This window comes from Panthera onca, chromosome B4, assembly GCF_046562875.1.
Source record: "Panthera onca isolate mPanOnc1 chromosome B4, mPanOnc1 haplotype 2, whole genome shotgun sequence".
Taxonomy (NCBI): Eukaryota; Metazoa; Chordata; class Mammalia; order Carnivora; family Felidae; genus Panthera; species Panthera onca.
In genome coordinates, this window is record NC_138345.1 from 77,948,993 (window position 1) to 77,971,850 (window position 22,858).

The 22,858-nt window shown below is 50.3% G+C and overlaps 1 protein-coding gene across 3 annotated transcripts in view; it reads left to right on the top strand.

Annotated features, from left to right (window-relative positions):
• Positions 1–21,979, top strand: part of ANKRD33 (ankyrin repeat domain 33) — a 46,656-nt gene extending 24,677 nt beyond the window's left edge. Inside the window, exons 2-6 of one of the 3 annotated variants that reach the window (XM_060657578.3) lie at positions 6,012–6,181; positions 18,053–18,305; positions 18,521–18,650; positions 18,836–18,976; positions 20,656–21,979. In XM_060657578.3, coding sequence (XP_060513561.1) covers positions 18,141–18,305; positions 18,521–18,650; positions 18,836–18,976; positions 20,656–21,386 — 1,167 coding nt within the window. In that variant the 5' untranslated portion in view covers positions 6,012–6,181; positions 18,053–18,140 and the 3' untranslated portion in view covers positions 21,387–21,979. Of the gene's footprint in view, positions 1–6,011; positions 6,182–17,151; positions 17,870–18,052; positions 18,306–18,520; positions 18,651–18,835; positions 18,977–20,655 lie in introns of those variants that run through there. The other 2 variants (XM_060657577.2, XM_060657582.2) reach the window with 2 other exon arrangements.
• Positions 21,980–22,858: the final 879 nt, after the last annotated feature.

Here is a 22,858-nt window from a genome sequence, read left to right on the forward strand (position 1 = left end):
CCAGACCCGTCAGATTTTCACACTCCCAAGCCTTTGCACATGCTGTTCCTTCTGCCTGGAACACCACATCTCCTCTTCTACCCCCGGTTAACTTCTGTTTCTCCTTGAAGCCCCACCGCAGAAGCCACTGACTCCTAGCGTCTTCTGGACCCCTCCCCAGGGCAGTGCCCTGGGTTGTCTTGATGGTTGTTGTGATTCCCAAATGTCTCAAGCTGCCTCCCCTCCAAGTGAGAGCCTCTCCAGGGGCTGGGAGTAGACCTCCTGGCATCCCTGGGGCTCACCTGTGTGGAGGAATGGGCCCTCAGGTTGGTGGTGGGAATGGTTGGGGGGCGGAGGGGCTGTAGCTCAGCCCCTCTGGAAGCGGCTCTTGGGACAAACACAGGTTTGTTAGAGTTGGCAAGGTTGTAGGAGGGGAAGGCAGCAGACATTGTGTGATGTAAGGTGAGGTCTTGTGGCCCTGGCAAGAAGGAGGGAGGCCTCGCTGGGGATCACGTGGGCTTCTGCACTTGGAGGATTATGTAGACCCCTGGGTGTGTGTGAAGATGTGTTTAGGCAAGTGGGTCCTGGCACCCGGGCAGTAGGGTACTCTCCTCTGCCCTGTGAGCACCCCCAATGCCCCCAGAGCTATCATCAGTGCTGGATAAAGAGGCCAGACAATATCCTCACCTCCTGAGGCTGACGTTGCAGAGAAGTCACCAGAGATGGGCTTGAAACCAGTGAGGCTGCTCCCAAGATCTGTTCCCTGGCTTCCTGTCCCTAGCCCACCCTCCCTCTGCCTGCCTCCTCAAGGCTCTCAGCTGCCAAGCACCTTCCACAGGGCCCACTCCCACTGTTCCAGGGACTCCGCCAGGCCAGACAGAAGGCCCGATACCCACCCACCCCCATCTTCCCAGAACTAGCAACTCGCCCTCCTTGGAATCACCTGAGAGGTAGGAGCTGGGGATCCCGTTTTTACGGACAAGGAAATGGACTCTGAGGGCTCTGAGGCTCGAAGTAATGGACTCAAGCTCCTCCGAGTGGGGAGTGGGTAGTAACTGGGAGGATTTTCAGCCCGGCCCCTGGTGTCTGAGGGCCAAGTTCTGTCTCCAGCCGCCCTGGCTCGCCCGCGCGCGGGCTCCAGGCCCCGGCCTTGGGTTCCCCCTCCCCGCCCACAGTCACATCCGTCCTGTTCAGACAGAGATCGATGCGTCAATGTCCCAACGCCGGCCTTAACCACAGACCGGTGCAGACGTCGCGCGTGTGAGTAGAGGCGGGTGGGCCCCCCAGGACCCTTTGGAGTCCCGACCCCGCGAGGGGCAGAACCCGAACGCTGGTTTTCGGTGTCTGGTAAAGCGCTGTGCCTTCAGCTCGGGACCCCTCGGCCCCTCCCCACGAAAGGCTGCGGGCGCGCTCCCCATGCCCACCCCCCAGCACTCGCCCCTAGGAGGGTTCGCGAGGCACCCGAAGCCCCCGCCCCTCGGGGGCCGGGCGTCAGAGGGGCGTGCGGTGCGCGCCCCGGCCCCTCCCCCAGGCGGGGGTGGGGGAGGGGAGGGAGCAGATGGCAGCAATTACGGCTCGGACCCTCCCCCGCCCGTAGCCCGAGGCCGGAAGACCGGCTGCGAGCGCTTTCCAGGGCGGGAGGGGCGGCGGCCTCCGCGGCCAGCTAGCCGGCGGGGGGGCGGGGCGGGGCGGGGCCGGGGCGCCGGCCCGGGAGGGGACTTCCTTCCCCCGGGAACCGGCTGGGAGATTCCCTTAGGGAAAGCCAAGCCCCACCTTCCCGTTCCCGGCCCCAGAATGCTTGCAGGCCCGTGTCCCGACAAGCCCAGCGCCCGCAGGTCTCAAAGCTCCTAGGATTTTCAGGTTGGGCCAGTGGTCCAGGCTGGGGAGAGGGGAGCTGTAAGGTTGTGCGGGTTGTGTTCTAAACGAGGGCCGGGTGGAGAGGTTAAAAGGGGTCTGAAGTCCAAGCCTTGGGTCTTGGCAGGTGCTGCTCTTTCTGGAGGAAGGCAAGGGACTTTTTCTTACAAAGGGTCCCGATGAGCGGGTCTGGATTGCCCCTGATTTAGGACTGCTGACTGTAGACAGGGGGGAGAGTAAATGGCTAGAGTAGGCTTCTGGGGCTCTGGGGCAGGGCCAAAGAGAGCTGGAGGACACTCATGGCTCAGGACAGAGATGACTCTACCAATTGAGCTTCCCTGGTTCTTTCTTCCTGAGTTCCTCTCCCATCGTTCCCCTGTTGTCCAGTCCACCAGCAAATTTTGTCCCTTCTGTCTCTAAGATGTATCTTGGATCAGTCCCAGCTCCCCACCTCCTGTGTCTCAGCCCCTATCACCTCCTTGCACAACTGCAAAGTCTTCTGTCTGCTCTCTTGGACCCTGACCGTCAATTCACACAGTTTCCAGGGGGACGTTAAAGATACCAATCAGGAAAAAAAAAAAAAAAAAAAAAAGAGCACGTCACTCCCTGTTTAACAACCTTGTGTAGCTTCCCTTGGAGGAAAGCCCTAATTTCTTAACACTGCCCCTGCCTATTCTGACCTCTCCTAGTTCACTCTCCCCTCTGCCCAGATGCCACTCACACTGGGTGCCTTTTTTATTCCTTGAACTTGACAAGCTTTTCCCCACCTCTGGCTTCGGTCTTGCTGTTCCCTTTGCCTGGAACATTCTGCCCAGATCCTTCACAGGGTTGTCAGCTCCCCATCAATCCTGACCACAATGCTACAGCAGCCCCACACCCAACTGCCTGGTGTACTGTGTCACTTAACTGTATCTATTTCTTCAGGACTTAACTGCTTTCTGTAATTATCTTCTTTATTCACTTGGTTTGTGGTTTGTTTCACTTACCAGAATGACAGCAGGTGTCTTTCTTATTCTCTGCTAGCGCAATGCCTGGCACAGACCTAGGAGGTGCTGAACGTACTTCACGCATTTAAGGAATGCAGGAGTCCCTGGGGAATGAACTGGATACTAATCCATTTGGTCGCTTCGAAGGGGGCCCCTCCCTGGGAGAAGCCAGCTGCAAATCCCTGTATTCACCTATGTTTCACCTAAATGCCTCATAGATTAGGGCAGGCCTTTGGTTTCCAGTATCAGTAAACTTAGCAGCCAAGACTCATTGAGCATTTACGATGTGCCAGGCATTATTCTAAGTGCTTTACATAGCTTAACTAATTTAATTTGTACAACAAAGTAGATACTAATATCCTCAGCAGAGACATACTAGGACACACACAAGAATGTGTGGTCAGTCTGCAAACACATGCATGCATCATAAGCACTGAGTTGGTTATTACTGTACAACAGATGGGTGAGTTGAGTAAATAAATACACAGGTGCACCCGGGGCATTTAATAAGTGGAGCAGGAAGGCAGAATGGAACAGGAGGACAGAACGTTAGGGAAGGATCAGCATGGGGGGTGGGGGTGGGGGATACACGGCTAGTTTGGGCAAGTGGGTAGAAGAGGAAGTGTAGGGCCACAGCCCAGGCCCGTGCTCTGGATCCCCACAGCACCCAGGAGTACAGCCACAGCTGTGGTGCAGTGGCAAGGGCCTGGGTCCTGGTATTCTGCCCCCCACCAGAGGAGTGATCTTGGGCTACCACTTATCCTCTTGGGGCCACATTAGCAAAAGACTAGGGAAGGCTTACATACTACCTAACTGCCAGAGCCAGCACTGGGATTAAATTCAAAAACGCTCATGAAAGCACTTCATCAGCCACAGAGGGTTGTTGCTGGAAAGGAATAGGACAAGGGTGCAGGCTGCCAGCCTGAGAAGCTGGGGGCTGGAGCCATACTTTGGCCCTTCTTGAGTCACAGTCCACTGCTGCATGCCCCTCCAGGGTGGGCCAGGGTTTACCAGTTGTTGTGTCTTCTGGACTTGCCCTGGTACCGAGTTGGTACTCAGTGGGTTTCCGTTGAGTGAACACGTGTGTTTGTTGAGTGAATGCCCGAGTGAGGGAAGGACCCGGGGAAGAGTAAGAGAGGAGAATAAATACATGAGTGAAAGGTGGAATAAATGAAGAAGGGACTAGAGATACCTTTTGCCTCGGAGCCTCAGTTTCTTTATCCGTAAAAGACCGTGGTAAGGCATGGCCCACCCTTCTCTCTGGGCTCTAGTGCGGATCTGATGAGACGTGGCGGGTCCATGGAGGCCACCCTTTGCTGTCGATGCTGAGCTGAAATGACCAGTGCTCCCCTCCCCCACATCCCTGTCCCCCGGAATTTATAGATTCCTCATTGTCCTGCACAAAGGCCCTCTTGGGGAGGAGGCGGGGTGGGTGAGGAGACTGGGGAATTAAAAAGTCAGAGGCTGAGTAACAGCCAGCCACACCCGAGGCCTCATAAATCTTCCTGGGCTCCCTGTGAGATGGACTTGCTTTGCCCTCACCCCGAGTGGCTTGCAGGGCTTCTGCTGCTTGGGATCAGGTCACCCTCACAGCTCTGAAGCATCACCGTCTCCACCGTGGAGGTGTGGAGGCCTGAAGACAAGACCCTGAGAGTGGGGGAGGGGTGGATCCTATTGTTTTATCCCTGTGACGTCAGGAAGTCCTTCCTCCCATCCCGCTCCGCTCCCTTGCTTATCCCTGTAATTCTAGCCCGCTGCTGTTGGGGCTGAGCAGAAAAATGAGCCTTGTGTGGGTATTTCGGAGTTCCCTGGTGAAGGGGGGCCCGGAGGTCCAGACTCCAGGACGGCAGCAGCCTTACCGCCCCCCACCCCTTCCCCTGCCGTCCCGCATCTCACGGAGACGGTAGGAGCCCAGGGTAGAGCTGGCAGATGGTGCAGTGTTAACAGATGACAAGAAAACAGAATTACTCAGCTGCTCTGTCCCTCATGTTCCTGGAAGGGGATGGCCTTCAAACTGGAAAGAGACAATGAAGTCAATTGGGAGGGTTGGCGATGAGAGGGAGGGAGAGAAGATTTGGGGGCACAGGGAACTGCAAACCAGCACGTGGACGACCTGGCTTGGAATCCCATCTCAGAAAATCACCGGGGGGGGGGGGGGGGGGGGTTGCTGAGAGGGGGGATCTCAAGCAGGTCCACTAGCCGCTCAGTGTCTGTGTTTCTCATCTATAAAATGGGTTGATGATAAACCCTGCCTTACCTTCTCACTGGGCTTTTATGAAGATAATAGGGATTTTTCTCTTTATAAAATGGGCTTTACTGCTTGTGAAGATGTCAAAATATAAGAGGTTACTTATAAACTGTAAGTGCCAGCTCCTTAGTTGTTTGTGAAATCATTTTTTTAAGTTTATTTATTTTGAGAGGCAGCAGGGGACAGACAGAATTCCAAGCAGGCTCCTCACTATCAGCGCAGAGCCCCATGGGGGGCTCGAACCCATGAACCCCAAGATCACGCCCTGAGCTGAAACCAAGAGTCGAATGCTCAACTGACTGAGCCACTTAGGCACCCCAGTGAAATCATTTTTTTTAAGTTTATTTATTTATTTTGAGAGAGAAAGAGCACTTGAGCGAGGGGGAGGGGCAGAGAGAGAGAATCCCAAGCAGGCTCTTCGCTGCCAGAGCCCAACGTGGGGCTTGATCTCACAAACCAAGAGATCATGACTTGAGCCAAAATCAAGAGAGAAATCAAGAGTCAGACGCTTAACTGACTGACTGAGTCACCCAGGCACCACCTCCCTGTGAAATCATTTTTAAACAACAAAATGGAATAGAGTAGAAAACATCATGTACAATGTTACATAAAACTTTGGCTTTTAGTTCTGTGGATGTTTATGTGTCCTGGGGCCAGAGGTAGATGTATTTTACTGTGGGTGATGGTCAAAAACGTTTGAAATATTCCAAGTAGAGGAAATTCTTCAGTGGTATCTCCAGAATGGAAAGGTGGATGAAGGGAAACGAACGGTAAGAAATGCACCAGGAGAAATATAAATGTAGAATGTGGTGGGTCTTGGGCTATGGCATTCCTGGTGGGGAGACCTGGCTTTGAGTAACTCAGCGTAACTGAGATTGGGGGTGGGGCATTTAGGACCCATCGGAGCGCCCTCTTGGTGGGTAACAAGAATCTCTGTTTTGTAGGATGCCTTGGCTCTGAATCCTGAGGACACTGTCCCTGAATCCTTACTAGGCCATGGCCACTGCTCCCTCGGCATGGCCCTGAGCTGAGCCAGGAAGGGGCTGGTCAGTGAGAACCTTGAACTCCTGTGCTTGGACCCTTCCCCCCAACACATCCACTAAGAGTGCAACAGGTATGATGTAGTGGTCGTCGGGACCCCCTGCCTGAACTTCACCCATGACCCTCATCCCCACCTCCACCCCAGGGGCCATAGTCCAGTGGTGGTGAACTGGTCAGAAGGGATCCTAAATCAATCCCAGACTTCCCTGGCTGGCATTGAGTTACGAGCTGTGGGTTTTGTGATGCAGATATGGTAAGGGAGGAGGGGGCATGACCTATGGCAGGTCACACGGGACCCCCAGAAGGGGCCAGAGCTGGGGTCAGAGGTCATCTCCTCCATTCTCTATCCCACCATGTTGGGTCCTATCCCGTGTCTAGTTCCTCAGCTGGGGTAGGCCATTTCCCTACTGACTGCCCGCCCCCGCTATACCTGCCACCAGGCCTGTAGGGTGGGAATAGGGAGCTTGTGCTGGAAAAAGACCCTGGAAGAAAGCCAGAGGTTGAGATGACAGTACATTTGGTTCCCTCCCAGTGACTGGCCTGTGCTCCAAACTTAACTCTAGAGTTTGCTGCGCTCTTTCTCTATAGATGTGCCACTACACTTTCCCCAAATCTTCCCCTTCCCTTCTGATTGAATTCCACAAGTCAAGACTCCTGCAAACCCCGGCCCAAAGGATTAGATGGTTGGAGATATGGCATGATGGTTAGGGACTAGATAGAGACTCAAGCCACTGCTCCAGACAATGTATGTGATCAGGGCTTAAGAGAGTGTTAGAAGGATAGACGATGGAAAGATCCAGACGATGAGATGAGAAAGATCAAAACTGAAAAGATGGAGAAGAGGTGAAGTCAGGCAGGCAGAAAGAAGATGGACAGACAGAAGGCAGTGAGGAGATCAAGACTGAAGGGAAGGAAGTTGGAGTGGCAAGAAAAGAGCATTCTAGTGTACCCCCATCAGAAGACCCCAGCAGCTAAGAGATCAGAAGGACGATAACCTGATAGCCTGTACTGTTCCCTCATGGTTAATCCTCGACACTGCCACACTGAGGCCCTGACTGAAATGTACCTGTAACACCCAGGATGTCATCATATTTTAGGCATTACCCAGCAACCTCCAGTCCCCCTCTACCACAATCATCCCTAACAGCAAAGACATGCACGAGGAGGGTCAACACCCAGCCTGGGGAACCGGAAAGGAGGTTAGGAAGGGACAAGCATACAGTCCTCCTGAGGACAGAAGCTTGGACAGGGCACCATCGAACAGCTTTGCTGCAGGCAGAAGGTAAAAGAAACCTCACAAACCTTCTGGGTATCCAGTCAGCTTGGCTAAAGCTGATCTACAGAAATAAATGCCTTGTCTACCATGCTTTGGGACCCAAAGTGGGACTCCATCTCCCTCCTCCTGTGCACCTGCCCTCCCAAGACCTTGCCCCTACACCCAACCCCAGGACCTTATGCTGTAACCTCAACGCTGGGTTGAGGATGTTCCCCTAATTCCTGCCCAGGGCTGCCACCTGCTGGCTGAGAGTGGCCTTGCAGAACAAGACCCTTGCCGAGGCTGTGTGGGGGGTGCTCTGTGCTGAACCAGAGGTAGCTTCTCTAGGCTTGGAGGAAGATAATTGGAAAAGCAAAATGTGAAATGAAATTCCCGTTTACCTAGTTAGATGTCCTTGGAGCCTCTCAGCACAGACCAAAGTCTCCTATGCCTTTACAGTCATTGCTGAACAGCACTGGAGGTGGGGAGGAGGAGGCTCTTTAGGCCAGAGGAGAGACTGTCCAGGAACTTGCATTTCCTGAGTGGCTAACACTGCTAGATACAGGAGACAAGGACGACCAAGGTGAGGGAAATAGCCAAGAACAAGATTAATGATAACTCGTATGAAGAGCCAAAGTAAGTGTCTGACACAAAGCAGGTTTCAGTTAATAGTTATTGAATGAATGAATGAATGAATGAATGGGTGCCGTTTAGAGGCAACACTGAGAAGCGATGAACTCTGTGTACAAGAGAGATTGGGGAGGGGAGCCTGGTTGGCTCAGGCTGTGGAACATGATTCTGGATCTTGGGGGCAGGAGTTCGAGCCCCAGGTTTGGTGTAGAGATTACTTTAAAATATATATACATACATATAGGCAGTTGGGGAGGAAGAGGAGGAAATAATCAGGGAAATCTTTGTGATTCTTTTTCCCCTTTTGTTATGAAGTAATAATGATGTTTTTTATGTTTATTTATTTTTGAGAGAAAGAGCACAAGCAGGGGAGGGGCAGAGAGAGAGGAAAACACAGAATCTGAAGCAGGCTCCAGGCTCTGAGCTGTCAGCGCAGAGCCCAGTGCAGGACTCGAACCCACAAAGTGTGAGATCATGACCGAGCCAAAGTTGGATGCTCAACTGACTGAGCCACCCAGGCGCCCTGAAGTAGTAATTATCTTGGTGGGAGATTCAAACATCATAGAAGTTGAAAAAGGAAAACATGGGGTTTCCTTTCACCTCATTCCTATTCTCCTCCCTCAAATTAAACACTGGCAATGCTTTAAAAAAATTTTTTTTCTCAATGTTTATTTATTTTTGAGAGAGGGAGAGAGAAAGAGCGCGAGTGGGGAGGGGCAGAGAGAGGGGGAGACACAGGATCTGCGCTGTCAGCGCAGAGCCCCATGGAGGGCTCGAACTCACAAACTGTGAGATCACAACCTGAGCTGAAGTCGGAGGCTTAACCGAGTGAGCCTCCCAGGCACCCCAGCGATGCTTTAACACAGGTCATTTACAAGAGTCCTGGGACTTGGCTACATGTTAGAATCACATGGAGAGATTTTATTTTTTATTTTAATTTTTTTTTTTAATGTTTATTTTTGAGAGAAAGAGAGCGCAAGCAAGGAAGAGGCAGAGAGAGGGAGACAGAGGATCCAAAGCAGGTTTCTCACGGACAGCACAGAGGCCGCTTTGGGGCTCGAACTCACAAACCATGAGATCACGACCTGAGCTGAAGCCAGATGCTCCACTGAGCCACTCAGGCGCCCCTTTTTTATTTTAATTAAAAAAATTTATTTATTTATTTTAAGTACTCTCTATACCCAACATGGGACTCAAAGTCATAACCCTGAGTCCAAGAGTCACATGTTCTTCCAACTGAGCCACCCAGGCGCCCCACATGGGGAGATTTTAGAATCCCATCACCCAAATTGTGCTCAGACTAATTACCTCAGAATCTCCGGAGTGGGTGCCAGGCATCACTATTTTTTTTAATGTTTGTTTGTTTGTTTGTTTGTTTGTTAATTATTTAATTATTTATTTTTGAGAGAGAGAGAGAGAGAGAGAGAGCACAAGTGGGGGAGGTACAGAGAGGGGGGGGGTGGACAGAGGATCCGAGGCAGGCTCTGTGCTGACAGCAGAGAGCCCGATGCTGGGCTGGAACTCACTAACTTCAAGATCACAACCTGAGCCAAAGCTGGACGCTTCACTGACTGAGCCACCCAGGCACCCGCCCCCCATACTATTGTTTTTAAAGTGACTAAGTGAGTACAGGGTACAGCCAATGTTTACAACTACTGTTCCAGGCCTCTGTATGCATTTGCATACATGTAAGTAGCCGATCTCACACACGCGCGCGCACACACACACACACACACACACGTTTTTTTTTCCTCTTCAATTAACAACATGTCTCAGGGATATTTTCAGAGTAGTCCATATGGATCTAATTATTTTTTAATGGAGGCATACATAATCTCATGTGATATATCTCATATTTTTTCAAGCCCTTCCTCTACTAATGAACATTTAAGTTAGAAATTTTTTTTTACAATTAGAAACAATGCTGCAAAGTATATACAGTATATCTTTGTTCACATATGCAAGTACTGTTTTGGAAAGATTTCTAAACGCAAAATTTCTGGGTTCATGTGTATGTACATTTGTTATTTTGAAAGATGCTGTCAAAATGCTTTCCAAAAATACTTCACTAATTTCCATTCCCCCCAACAGTGTAAGCACTTAATATTATTAATGTTTAATTTTTGCTAAGCTGTGGACCCAAAGTAATATTTCATTATTGTTTTAATTTGCCTTTTCCTGCTTACTTGTGAGATTAAGCATCTTTACAAATGTTTATTGGCCGTTTGTATTTCTTCTATGAATTAATTACGTCTTTTGCCCATATTCCTATTAGATTGTTTTTTAATTAATTAGGATTAGAGGAAATTTTATTTCCAATAGCATGACTGCCTAGACTCTGGACTGCTATTCCCATGTAAAACAGCAAAAATGCCAGTTAAGGGCTGCCTGCTGGTGTAGTCAGTTAAGCTCTTGATCTCAGCTTAGGTCATGATCTCAAGGTTCATGAGTTCGTGTCCCGCATTGGGCTCTGTGCAGGTGGCATGAAGCCTGATTGGGATTCTGTCTTTCCTTCTCTCTGCCCCCTCCCCCGCTTGTGCTCTCTAAATAAATGAATAAATAAATAAATAAACAAACTTAAAAATTTATTTTAAAAATGCTAGTTAAAATACAAATACAAATTATTTTAAAAGCTTAGAAGAGCTGGCCAGATAGCAAGAATTTATTAGGTTAAACTCTAAGGGAAGGCAGGAACCCAGACAAGGAAACAAAACATGGAATCTACTTTAGTCTGAAAATATTTGTTGGGGGCGCCTGGGTGGCTCAGTTGGTTAAGCGGTCCACTTCAGTTCAGGTTATGATCTTGGGGTTCACGAGTGCAAGCCCCATGTCGGGTTCTATGCTGACAGCTTGGAGCCTGGAGCCTGCTTTGGACTCTGTGTCTCCTCTCTCTCTGCCCCTCCCCTGCTCATGCTCTGTCTCTCTCTCTCTCACTGTCGAAAATAAATTAAAAAACATTTTTGAAAATATTTGTTGAATTAGGCAAACTTGAGCTTCAATTTCCAGTCTTTTTCTTTTTTTTAAGTTTTATTTTATTTATGTATGTATGTATTTATTTTAATGTTTATTTTTGGGAGACAGAGAGACAGAGTGGGGGAGGGGCAGAGAGTGAGGGAGACACAGAATCTGAAGCAAGCTCCAGGCCCTGAGCTGTCAGCACGTAGCCTGATGCGGGGCTCGAACCCACGAAACGTGGGATCATGACCTGGGCCGAAGTCGGATGCTCAACCGACTGAGTCACCCAGGCACCCCTTAAGTTTTATTTATTCAGGTACTCTCTATACCCAACATGGGGCTCGAACTCACAACCTGGAGATCAAGGGGCTCATGCTCTTTCGACTGAGCCAGCCAGCCACCCCACAATATCCACAGTCTATCTTTGACAGAGCCAAGGTGAACTTAGTGGGAGATTTTCAGAATTTTCCAGCATTGATGAAGGACAATTTACAGATCCAAAAGCAGGATAGATACAACATCTGAAGAAAGATAAACAGTAAGAAATTCATGCCTACACATAAGAGTAAAACTTTATTTAAAAAATTTTTTTAAGTTTATTTATTTTGAGAGAGAGAGAGAGTGCGCATATGCATGCGCTTGAGCTGGAGCGTGAGTCAGGGAGGGGAAGGGGGAGGGGAGAGAGAGAGAATCCCAAGCAGGCTCCATGCTGTCAGCACAGAGCCCAAGGTGGGCCTCAGACCGCGAACTGTGAGATCATGACCTGAGCCGAAACCAAGAATCGGATGCTTAAGCGACTGAGCCACCCAGGCGCCCCAAGAGTAAAACTTTAGAACACCACAGACAAAGAGAAGATTTTAAAGGCAGCAAGAGCAAAAAGGCAAGCTTTAAAGGAAAACAAATTTGTTTGCAATTTTATATGAAAGAATAAAAATCGGTTTTGAAAAAGAAACTCGAACATGGAGAACCCCACTGTCAGGCAGTCAGACAGACCCCCAAGCTAGAGTAATACAATCAAGGGGGCCTTCGTGGAAGAGCAGTCTAAAAAGGTGACGTCAGAGAACTCAAACACAGCATGAAACATTAAAGAGAATTCGCAGTTCGTATACCATAGAGGTGACACTAGACATCAAAGGAGAGAGAACTGTCTCATAGATGGGGTCACCTCACTAACTGGAGAGAAACGAAGTTGTATTGTACATTAGGCTGCTTGTGCTGCCCCAACAATTAGCACAGACTGGATGGCTTAAACAACAGACATGTATCTCCTCACGGTTCTGGAGGCTGGACGTCCAAGACCAAAGTGCCAACAGGGTTGGCTTCTGGTGAGAACCCTCTCCTTGGCTTATATACCATAGATTTCTCACTGTGCCCTCACTTGGCCTTTCCACTATCTCACACGGGACAGGGGCAGTGGGGAGAGAGAAAGAAAGGGACAGAGAGGGGCGCCTGGGGGGCTCAGTCAGTTAAGCATCCAAATCCGGCTCAGGTCATGATCTCATGGTTCGTGAATTCTAGCCCTGTGTAGGGGTCATGCGCTGTCACTGCAGAGCCTGCTTGGGATTCTTTCTCTCTCTCTGCCCCTCCCCTCCGCCCCTCTCAAAATTAATTAATTAATTATAAAAAGAAAAAAGGAACAGAGAGAACAGGAGGGACCTTTGGTGTCTCTTCCTTTTCTTGAAAGGACAGCAACCCTATTGGATTTGGACCCCAATCCATGACCTCATTTAATTAAAAAAAATTTTTTTTACATTTATTTATTTTTCAGAGACAGAGTACAAGCGGGGGAGGGGTAGGCCCTCCCCCCCCCCCCCCATTTAATTTTAAGGACGTCCACAAAGGCCCTGTCTTCAAATACAGTTACATTGAGGGTTAGGGTTTCCACATATGAATTTTAGCGGGCACACAATTCATAACAGATCCCTTCTTCATACTGTATATGAGAATAAATTCAGATGGATTAAAGACTAACTATTAAAAACAAAATAGCAAGGGCACCTGGGTGGCTCAGTCAGTTAAATGTCCAGCTTTGGCTCAGGTCATGATCTCACGGTTCCTGAGTTCGAGCCCCACGTCGGGCTCTGTGCTGACAGCTCAGAGCCTGGAGTCTGTTTTGGATTCTGGGTCTCCCTCTCTCTCTGCCCCTCCCCTGCTTGTGCTCTGTCACTCTCTCTCTCTCAAAAATAAATAAACATTAAACATTTTTTTTAAATAAATAAATAAATAAATAAACATTAAAAAATTTTTAAAAAAAGATTGCAGGGGCACCTAGGTGGCTCAGTCGGTTGAGCGTCTGACTCTTGGTTTCAGCTCAGGTCATGATCTCAGGGTTATGAGATCATTCTCCAAGTAGGGCGCTCCATGCTGAGCCTGGAACCTGCTTGAGGTTCTCTCTCTCCCGCTCACTCTCTGACCCTCCCCCGCTTGTGCCCTCATGCCCACGCACTCTCTCTCTCTATCCCCCCAAAACAGGAAAGTAAAAACGAATAAAACTGCAAGATTAATAAAAGGAAATGAAGATCTTTGTGATCTTGGAGTGGAAAATTCTTAAACAAAGACCCAACGGCACAAAGCATAAGGAGAAATTTTGATGACTTTCCAAAGGTGTACGTGGTACAGAACTGTATATGGTACAGTCGGGACACTTAAAAACCCATTTGACAGTGGAGGCGTCTGGATGGCTCAGTCGGTTGAGTGTCTAACTCTTGATTTGGGCTCAGGTCATGATCCCAGGGTCGCGGGATCCATCCCCTCATTGGGCTCGTGGAGCCTACCTGGGATTGTTTCTCTCCTCTCCCTGCCCTTCCCCCACTCATTCCCTCTCTTTCTCTCAAAATAAATAAATAAATAAATAAATACACTTTAAAAAAACCCATTTAGAAATGGGTTTATTATCTAGACTATTAAAAGGAATTCCTGAAACAGCAATAAGAAAAAGATAAGAAAACTCAACAGAGTATCGGACAAAGGCTAGGAACAGGCGGTTTGCAGCAGGGGACACAAGCATGGCTCTCGGGTATTTGGAAAGATGCTCACCTTGTCGATAACCAGAAAAATCCGGTGGAAAATAGTGATACTACCTTCTAGTTCTGTACCATCCGATTGACAAAAATTAGAAGGCTGGATAATTACGAGCGTGGCCAAGGATGTAGGGAGGCTTTTCTGCATCGCTGGTGGGCACACTTCAGAAATAGGGCGCAATCTGACAATACCTGGTCATTAAGCATATATGTGCCCTGTGACCTAGCAGTCTCAGAGACACTCTCTCACAGGCCTACTAGATGCGTTCCGGGATGTTCATGCAGCGTTATTTGTTTTTTTTTTAATTTTTTTTGACCTTTATTTATTTTTGAGACACAGAGACAGAGCATGAACGGGGGAGGGTCAGAGAGAGGGAGACACAGAATCTGAAACAGGCTCCAGGCTCTGAGCTGTCAGCACAGAGCCTGACGCGAGGCTCGAACTCACGGACTGCAAGATCACTGACCCCAGCTGCAGTCGGACGCTTAACCGACTGAGCCACCCAAGCGCCCCATGCAGCGTTATTTGTAGTGGCAGGAAGTTGGAGGCAACTGGGTGTTCAACACTGGAAGAACAGAGAAGTCAAATCTGATGGATGCACACTGTGGAATTACAAACAATTTTTTTTTAATGTTTATTTATTTTTGAGAGAGAGAGCGGGAGCGGGGAGGGAACAGAGAATCTGACGCAGGCTCCGCGCTGTCAGCTCAAAGCCTGACGCAGGGCTCAGACCCACAAGCCGTGAGATCATGACCTGAGCTGAAGTCGGACACTCAACCAACTGAGCCACCCAGGCTCCCCACAACGGTGCAATTTTATGCAGCGGGAAGAAGAGGGGAGAAAGACGGAGGTAAAAAGTATGCCCCATATCTTTTAGCAAGAGAGCAAAGATTTTCCCAGGAGAGTCACCCATCAGACCGCTGCTTGTATTTTGCTGGCCAAAACTGTGTTATGTGGTCACATTTAACTAAAAAGTGATTAGAGAGACGGGGGTTAGAGATGGGGATTGTGCCATCTGATGAGTGATGTCTAACACATAATCTACTAGATTTCTTTTAGCTGCTGCATAGAATTCCATGGTGTGCGTTCACCACATTTTACTGTTGTGGATGGAAGTACACAGCCATCTTGTGACCATGAGGAAAAGTCAAGAGACTCCCAGAGAAGGCCCCTGCCATCATTAGTTTATATCAACACCAACAGCTTATCCCTGAACTTCTTAATCTTGTGTGAAGAATAAACCCCTATTTAGTTAAGCCATTTGTGTCAGTTAGGGCTCAGCCGTAGACAACAGAAATAAATCTGGCTGCTGTCAACATAAAGGAATGGAGAAGCACGTTCTAGGTTCAGAAACAACTCCCAGCTTCGACAAGCACATGACCTCTGCCGGTGATCGGGAAGCAGCAGTCACTGCTACAGGAAGCCGATGAATCAGGAAGCTGCTCACCAGAGCCCTACTGCATCTGTCCTGATCTGTGACAGCAAAACAGATGTCCCATGGTATTTAGCTCTGTTCCAAATTTATGTCTTGCACAAGAGCAGAAACTAAATCACAGATTCCTAACGCGAGGGAATCGAGGAAGTGTCGTTTTAGTTTTTTTCCCTTCGGTAGTTCAGGAGAAACACTAAAAAGGAGTTTGGAATCGATGTTGGTGCCCACCACACCCAGAGGCCAGATTTTGGTTAACTACAACCCAAGACATTCCTAACTAGCACACAGCACAGAAAGCAAGGAGGAGTGGATCTCAAAAACAGCGTGGGGTGAAAAAAAAAAACAGAATGAGCTTTGTCACACAGTTCTAAGGTGTTGGTTAAAAACATTCATACATCAGCACTACCTTTTTTATTTTTTATTTTTTATTTTACAGAGAGAGAGAGGATACGATCGTGGGAGAGGGGCAGAGGGAGAGACAGAGAGAATCCCAAGCAGGTTCCGTGCTCAGCTCAGACACGGGGCTGGGTCCCAGGGTCCTGGGATCATGACCTGAGGGGAAATCAAGAGTCTGACACTCAGCTGACTGAGCCACCCAAGCGCCCCAACACTATTTAAAAAAAATTTTTTTTAATGTTTATTTATTTGTGAGAGAGAGAGAGAGAGAGTGGGTTAGGAGCAGAGAGAAAGGGAGACACAGAATCTGAAGCAGGCTCCAGGCTCTGAGCTGTCAGCCCAGAGCCGACGCGGGGCTTGAACTTGTGAACCACGAGATCGTGACCTGAGCTGAAGTCGGACGCTCAACCGACTGAGCCACTCAGGCGCCCCCCAACACTACTTTTTAAAAAAAATTTGTTTAATGTTTATTTTTGAGAGAGACAGACAGAGCATGAGTGGGGGAGGGGCAGAGAGAGGGAGACACAGAATCCAAAGCAGGCTCCAGGCTCTGAGTTGTCAGCACAGAGCCCCACACGGGCTCGAGCTCACGAACTGTGAGATCATGACCGAGCCGAAGTCAGACGCTTAACAGACTGAGTCACACAGGAGCCCCCAACACTACTTTTTCTAATGCAATGTACATTTTCAAGGATATATAAGTACCAGTTGGTAAACGGAAGGATGAGAAGAATCGGCTGTAGGGATCAGGGATGAAAGAGAAAAACCAAATAAACTAAAATTTATTTTTTTTAACATTTTTTCATTTTTTGATAGAGACAGAGCTTGAGTGGGGGAGGGGCAGAAAGAGGGGGAGACACAGAACCTGAAGCAGGCTTCAGGCTCCGCACTGACAGCACGGAGCTCAGTACAGAGCCCGAGGCCCGGCTTGAACTCACAGACTGTGAGATCATGACCTGAGCCAAAGTTGGACGCCCACCAGCCTGAGCTACCCAGGCACCCCTCAAATAAACTAAAATTTAAAAAAAGATCTTGTACATGCTGATCGTGGGAGTGATATAAACAGAGGAATATGGTTGGCTCAATTTTCTACAACTGAGGTCCAAAACTCACCGATTAAATTTAATATTTAGTATTAGTTTAAAGAATGATTTAATAATTATTGATAAATAATTATAACTAATTTCATTCAATTATCTAATATTAATGCAATTTAAATATTTTGTATTTAATTTACCATACCAAAACTAGTCCATGAAACTTACTATGTCATGGTTTCTTTTTTTTTTTTTTTTTAAGTTTATTTCTTTCCTTTGAGAGAGAGCGAGAAGAGGAGGGGCAAAGAGAGAGAACCCCAAGCAGGCTCCATCCTGTCAGCCTGGAGCTGGAAGGGGGCTGGATCTCACAAACTGTGAGATCATGACCTGAGCCCAAATCAAAAGTAGGATGCTTAACTGACTGAGCCACCCAGGAGCCCCCATCATAATTTATGTACTCCTAATTAGGCAATTCTTTATGTTTTAATTTCCCCAGAACCTCAAAAGAATAGGTCCGGGGGTCCCCCGGAGCCCCACCTCCCCCAGTCCCAGCCCCTATTCAGGGAGACATCTGCCCTGCACCCTCTCCTTCCAGCACCCCCGCTTGGCGGAAGGGAAAGGGACTTCGGGCTTTCCGGGGTTGGGTGGGGGACACCTCGCGACCCCTCTCCCCCCGCCCCAGCCTCCGAAGGGTGTGTTTTTGGTGCAGGAGGAGCTGGGGGAGGAGCCACCGTGACTCGGGCCCCGCCCACTCGGGGCCGGCTCCAGGGCGGGTCCGGGTCGCTGGGGGAGGAGAGCAACCGCCCCTCCCGACCCCCCATCCCCTACTAACCCAGCTTGATCCAGCTCAGCCCCGGGGTGTTTGCAGCAGCTCGTTCCGTAAGTCCAGCCATCTGTTACCTGCGCTGCTTTCTGGGGACAGAGAGTCCCCGTCGGGCCGGCCCGGAGACCCGGGGAGTGTGCTCCCGGGAGTCTGCGGGATGCTGTGAGCCCCCGGCAATGGCTGCCTCCCGGGGATCCTCCACACGCCGCCGGGTAAGGTCCTGCGGGAAAGGGAAGACCACCCCTCTCCTTGACTCTCGCTGGGATCCTCCCAGCGAACGATGCTGCCCTCTTAGGGCCCCGGCCCACAACTTGTCTTCTCATAAGGTGGGTGGGGTGCTGGGACCCCACCCTGGGATACAGGGAGACACTGCTCCCCTCCATTCTGTGTTCTAGATGGCACCCGCGTGAGGCGGAGCGACGGGTCTTCTTGCCCCCCGGGCTGGAAGAGGAAGAGCGGCCGTTGTGCCGGGGAGAGCCGGACATGTCGGAGGCATCGTCCTGCCCTGGCAGCGAGACCCCTGCCCCAGGCTGCAGGCTGGGGGCCTTGTACTGGGCCTGTGTCCGCAATGATCCTGTCCAGCTCCAAGCCGCATTGGATGGTGGGGTCTCCCCGGAGGAGGCCGTCCAGGTGGATGGCAATGGGAGGGTGAGCCACCCCAGGTGCTCCCCAGGGCAGCTGGTGCAACTCTGAGTCCCCAGCGCCGCTCATTCAGTGCCTGCATCCTTGGGAGGGAGGGAGGGAGCCAGGGTGCGTCTTCCTGGAGGCTGGGACATCTCTGGGAATGGTGTGGATTTAGAGGGCACAGGGGCCCCAAAGAGATCCTGGAAAAGAGAGCAGGAGCTGAGCTGCCCCTCCCCCAGACAGGTCTTATGGTCGCCTGCTACCGCGGTTTTGAGAATGTTGTGGCCTTGCTCAGCCGCTGCCCTTTCCTCGATGTGAACCAGCAGGATAAGGAAGGGGACACAGCCCTCATGCTGGCTGCCCAAGCAGGTGACAGACTGTTGACCTTACCTCCTACCATCCCCCCCCCCCCCCACTTCAGATGGAGCCACAACCCCACACTTTTTGTATAAGGTTCTCCCACCATGGACACTGTTGTGCTTGGTGGAGGGAGTGTTTGGGGCGTCATCACTCTCTTTCCAGGACAGCTAAGCTCTGTCCTTGGTGCCTCGCAGGTCATGTGCCTCTGGTGAGTCTACTGCTCAACTACTACCCAGGCCTGGACCTGGAGCGCCGGGACCAGCGGGGGCTAACGGCACTGATGAAGGCCGCCATTCGGAACCGTTCGGAATGTGTGGCGGCCCTCCTCCTGGCAGGTGCGTGGGGCCTGGACCGGGATTTGTGACCTCCAGTCCCTCCCCAAGCTCTCCAGCCTGACACTAAGTCAGCTGTATAGTCGAAGAGAGAAGTGGAGATGGAGGATCAATCTAGGCCGACTTCCTGGAGGAGGGGAGTGTGCTTGAGCTTCTCACAATCAACAAAGTCTAGCTCTTGGATAGCTCTATTTCCATGGTGAATGTTGGTCCAGGGAGGATAACCTAGACCAGCTGGAAAAACAAGAAAGGCTGCTATCTGGAACCAGACTTGGGTTCTGGTCCGGGCTCTGTCACTAGCTGAGTGACCTGGGACAGATGGCTTCCCTCTCTGGGCCTTACCAGTATAATGAAGGTGTTGGCTTTCTCTGGGATGCCTTCCATCTCTGACAAGGCAGGGTTCCAGGGACACGATGATGTGTAGTTGGGGCATGTGGCTGCGTGGGGTTGTTCTGGAGTGAAGTTCACACTGTTCGTGCAGTCTTGGGCCTTCACTCTTCCTGAGGTGGGGCTGCCCTCTGTTCATCACCCTGGGGGACCCCGCCTCCAGCTCTTCCCTTCCCCAAGCCATCTAACTGTGTCTGGGGTGCGAAAGGAGGAAACTCCACACCCCTCTTTTGTCCCAAGTTGACTGCTCTCCCCCCACCTGGATTTGAGGGGTGTGCTGATGAACAGAAGAATGGGGAGTGGGAACCAGCAGGGCCCCACTCCACCTGCCCAGAAGGTGCAGCTCGGGCCTCCCCCTGTTCTGAGCAACCTGCACACCACCCCTTTATTGGCTCAGGAGATCTCTATTCTTTTTTTTTTTTAATTTTTTTTTTTTTTTTACATTTATTTATTTTTGAGACACAGAGAGAGACAGAGCACAAGTGGGGGAGGGGCAGAGAGAGAAAGAGACAAAGAATCCAAAGCAGGATCCGGGCTCTGAGCTGTCAGCACAGAGCCCGACGCGGGGCTCGAACTCACAAACCATGAGCTGACCTGAGCTGAAGTCATCATGACCTGAGCTGAAGCCAGATGCCCAACTGACTGAGCCACCCAGGCGCCCCAGGAGATCTTATTCTATTCCAGGTTCGGAGACCCCCAACAGGTCCCTCTGAAGTCTTTTCCCCTCTCTGGACTTCAGTTTTCTTCTTTAGTCTTTTTTTTTTTTTTTAAGTTTATTTATTTATTTTGAGAGAGAGACAGGGAAAGAGAGAGAGAGAGCATGAGCAGGGGAGGGGCAGAGAGAGAGAGAGAGGGGGAGAGACAGAATCCCAAGCGGCCTCTGCACTGTCAGCATGGAGCCCCAACTGGGGGCTCGATCCCACAAACCGCAAGATGGCAACCTGAGCCAAAATCAAGAGCCGGACGCTTAACTGACTGAGCCACCCAGGGTCCCTGCATGTCCCACGCAGCCACATGCCCCAACTACACATCATCGTGTCCCTGGAACCCTGCCTTGTCAGAGATGGAAGGCATCCCAGAGAAAGCCAACACCTTCATTATACTGGGAAGTTGGGATCCGGGACTGGTACTGTCCCTAGGCTATAGCCACCTATGGCTCCCGGATTCCAGCTGCGACGGGGTGGGACTCTATGGTTTTTCATCTGACCCCAATCAGGCCTGCTGCTAAAGAGTCTGCCCTTCTGCAACTCACCAATCCCTGTCCCATCGCACGCCACTCCTGTGCCCCCTCCCAGGTGCTGAGCTGACAGCGGTGGATCCTGTCCGGGGCAAGACGGCCCTAGAGTGGGCAGTGCTGACTGACAGCTTCGACACCGTGCAAAGGATCCGGAAGCTGCTGCGGCGCCCCCAGATAGAGCAGCTCAGCCAGCATTACCAGCCCGAGTGGCCAGCCCTGCCTGGGCTCGTGGCCCAGGCCCAGGCCCAGGCCCAGGCTGCCCCATCTCTTCTAGAGCGACTCCAGGCCACCTTGAGCCTCCCCTTTGCCCGGTTTCCTCAGGAGGGGGGTGTCCTGGACCACCTTGTGACCATCACGACCAGCCTGGCCAGTCCCTTCCTCACCACTGCCTGCCACACCCTGTGCCCTGAGCACCCACCTGCACTGGGCACCCGAAGCAAGTCTGTGCCAGAGCTGCTAGGCACTGCCCCTCCCCCGCCCCCAGATCCCCAGCCCCCCCAGGTAGCCCCTGGCCCCCGGGCCCTCATCCCCTACCAGAGCCCTCAGGGCGTGTTGAGTATGTGCCCTCAGTGGCTACAACCCAGGGACGATAGCAGCCCCAGGCCCCAAGCCCCAAAGATCCGCCTCTCCAAGGCACCCTCATCGCCCAGACAGCACAAGCCAGAGTCCAGGCCTGGAGAGAATCGAAGGTTGGCCCTTCCTATCTGGAGATATCAGGAGCTCAGGATGGAGAGGAGGAAGCAGGAGGAGGAGGCCAGGCGGGCACAAAGTCAGGGAAAGATGGGCTAGGCCAGGCTGGGAGCAGGTGATCAGGTCCCTCCCTAAGGCTCCTTTGCCCTCTGGAGCCCCTTGTGCTCTCCCAACCAGATCTGTACAAATGATTCTACTCTAATCTACTTAGGAGGTTGTCCACACAGCGCTATTTGCAATACTAAGAGTGGAAACAACCTAAGTGTCCATCAGCAGGGGACTAGCTAAATTGCTTATGGCTGTGATAAGTATACATCCATATGATGTATTTTATACAGTGGTAAAACGAGTAAGGAAGCTCTTTACGTTCTGATATGAAACTATCTCTAAGAGGTATCAAGTGAAAGTCTTCAATGGGTGGAACAGCGTGTATGGCATGCTACTGCTCGTCCATGTAAAATCTGCACCAAGAGAAACTTGAACAATACAAATATATAGGGAGTACCAAGATGTATTTAAGTACTTGATGAACGAAGGATCAAAGGAGGAAACGAAAAACCATTACTGACAGTGGAAATACGAATCCCAGAATGAGATTGAAAAGTTAGGTACAAAAAAAGTTAATTCTTACCCGGCAATAACACCATAACTTTTTTTTTTTCTGCCAGACAAAAATAAATTGCTGCTTATCAGTCTTCTACAGGTTAACCTCTTAACTTCCTATAGAAAATCTGGGCCCTAATCAATAGTAAATACTATGTCAGACAAAATTACTTCCCCTGGATGACCCATAGGTGGGGTTATTAGCCAGTGATCTAAAACATCTTGAAAAGGGGCGCCTGGGTGGCTCAGTCGGTTAAGTGTCTGACTTCAGCTCAGGTCATGATCTCACGGGTTTGGTTCGTAAGGGCTCTGTGCTGACATCTCAGAGCCTGGAGACTGCTTTGGATTCTGTGTCTCCCTCTTTCTTTGCCCCTCCCCTGCTTGCTTTCTGTCTCTAAAAAACTGAATAAACGTTAAAAAAAATGTTTGTTTTGGGGCTCCTGGGTGGCTCAGTCGGTTAAGCGTCCGACTTCAGCTCAGGTCATGATCTCACAGTCCATGAGTTCAAGCCCCGCATGGGGCTCTGTGCTGACCGTTCAGAGCCTGGAGCCTGTTTCGGATTCTGTGTCTCCCTCTCTCTCAGACCCTCCCCCATTCATGCTCTGACTCTCTCTGTCTCAAAAATAAATAAATGTTAAAAAATTTAAGAAAAAAGGTTTTAATATCTTGAAAGGCACTTAGTAATTTTTCATGTGTGCCTTATTTAAAATTGTTTTTCATCAGTTAAAAATGTTTTTAATTTTTTATTTGAGAGAGAGAGCATGAGTGGGAGAAAGGCAAAGAGAGAGAGAGAGAGAGAGAGAGAGAGAGAGAGAGAGAGAATCCCGGCACTCTTAGCACAGAGCCGGGCAGGGGGCACCATCATCCCGCCACCCTAGGATCATGACCTGAGCCAAAATCCAGAGTCGGGCGCTCAACTGACTGAGCCACCTAGGAGCCCCTCAGGTTTTCCTTTTTTTAAAGATTTT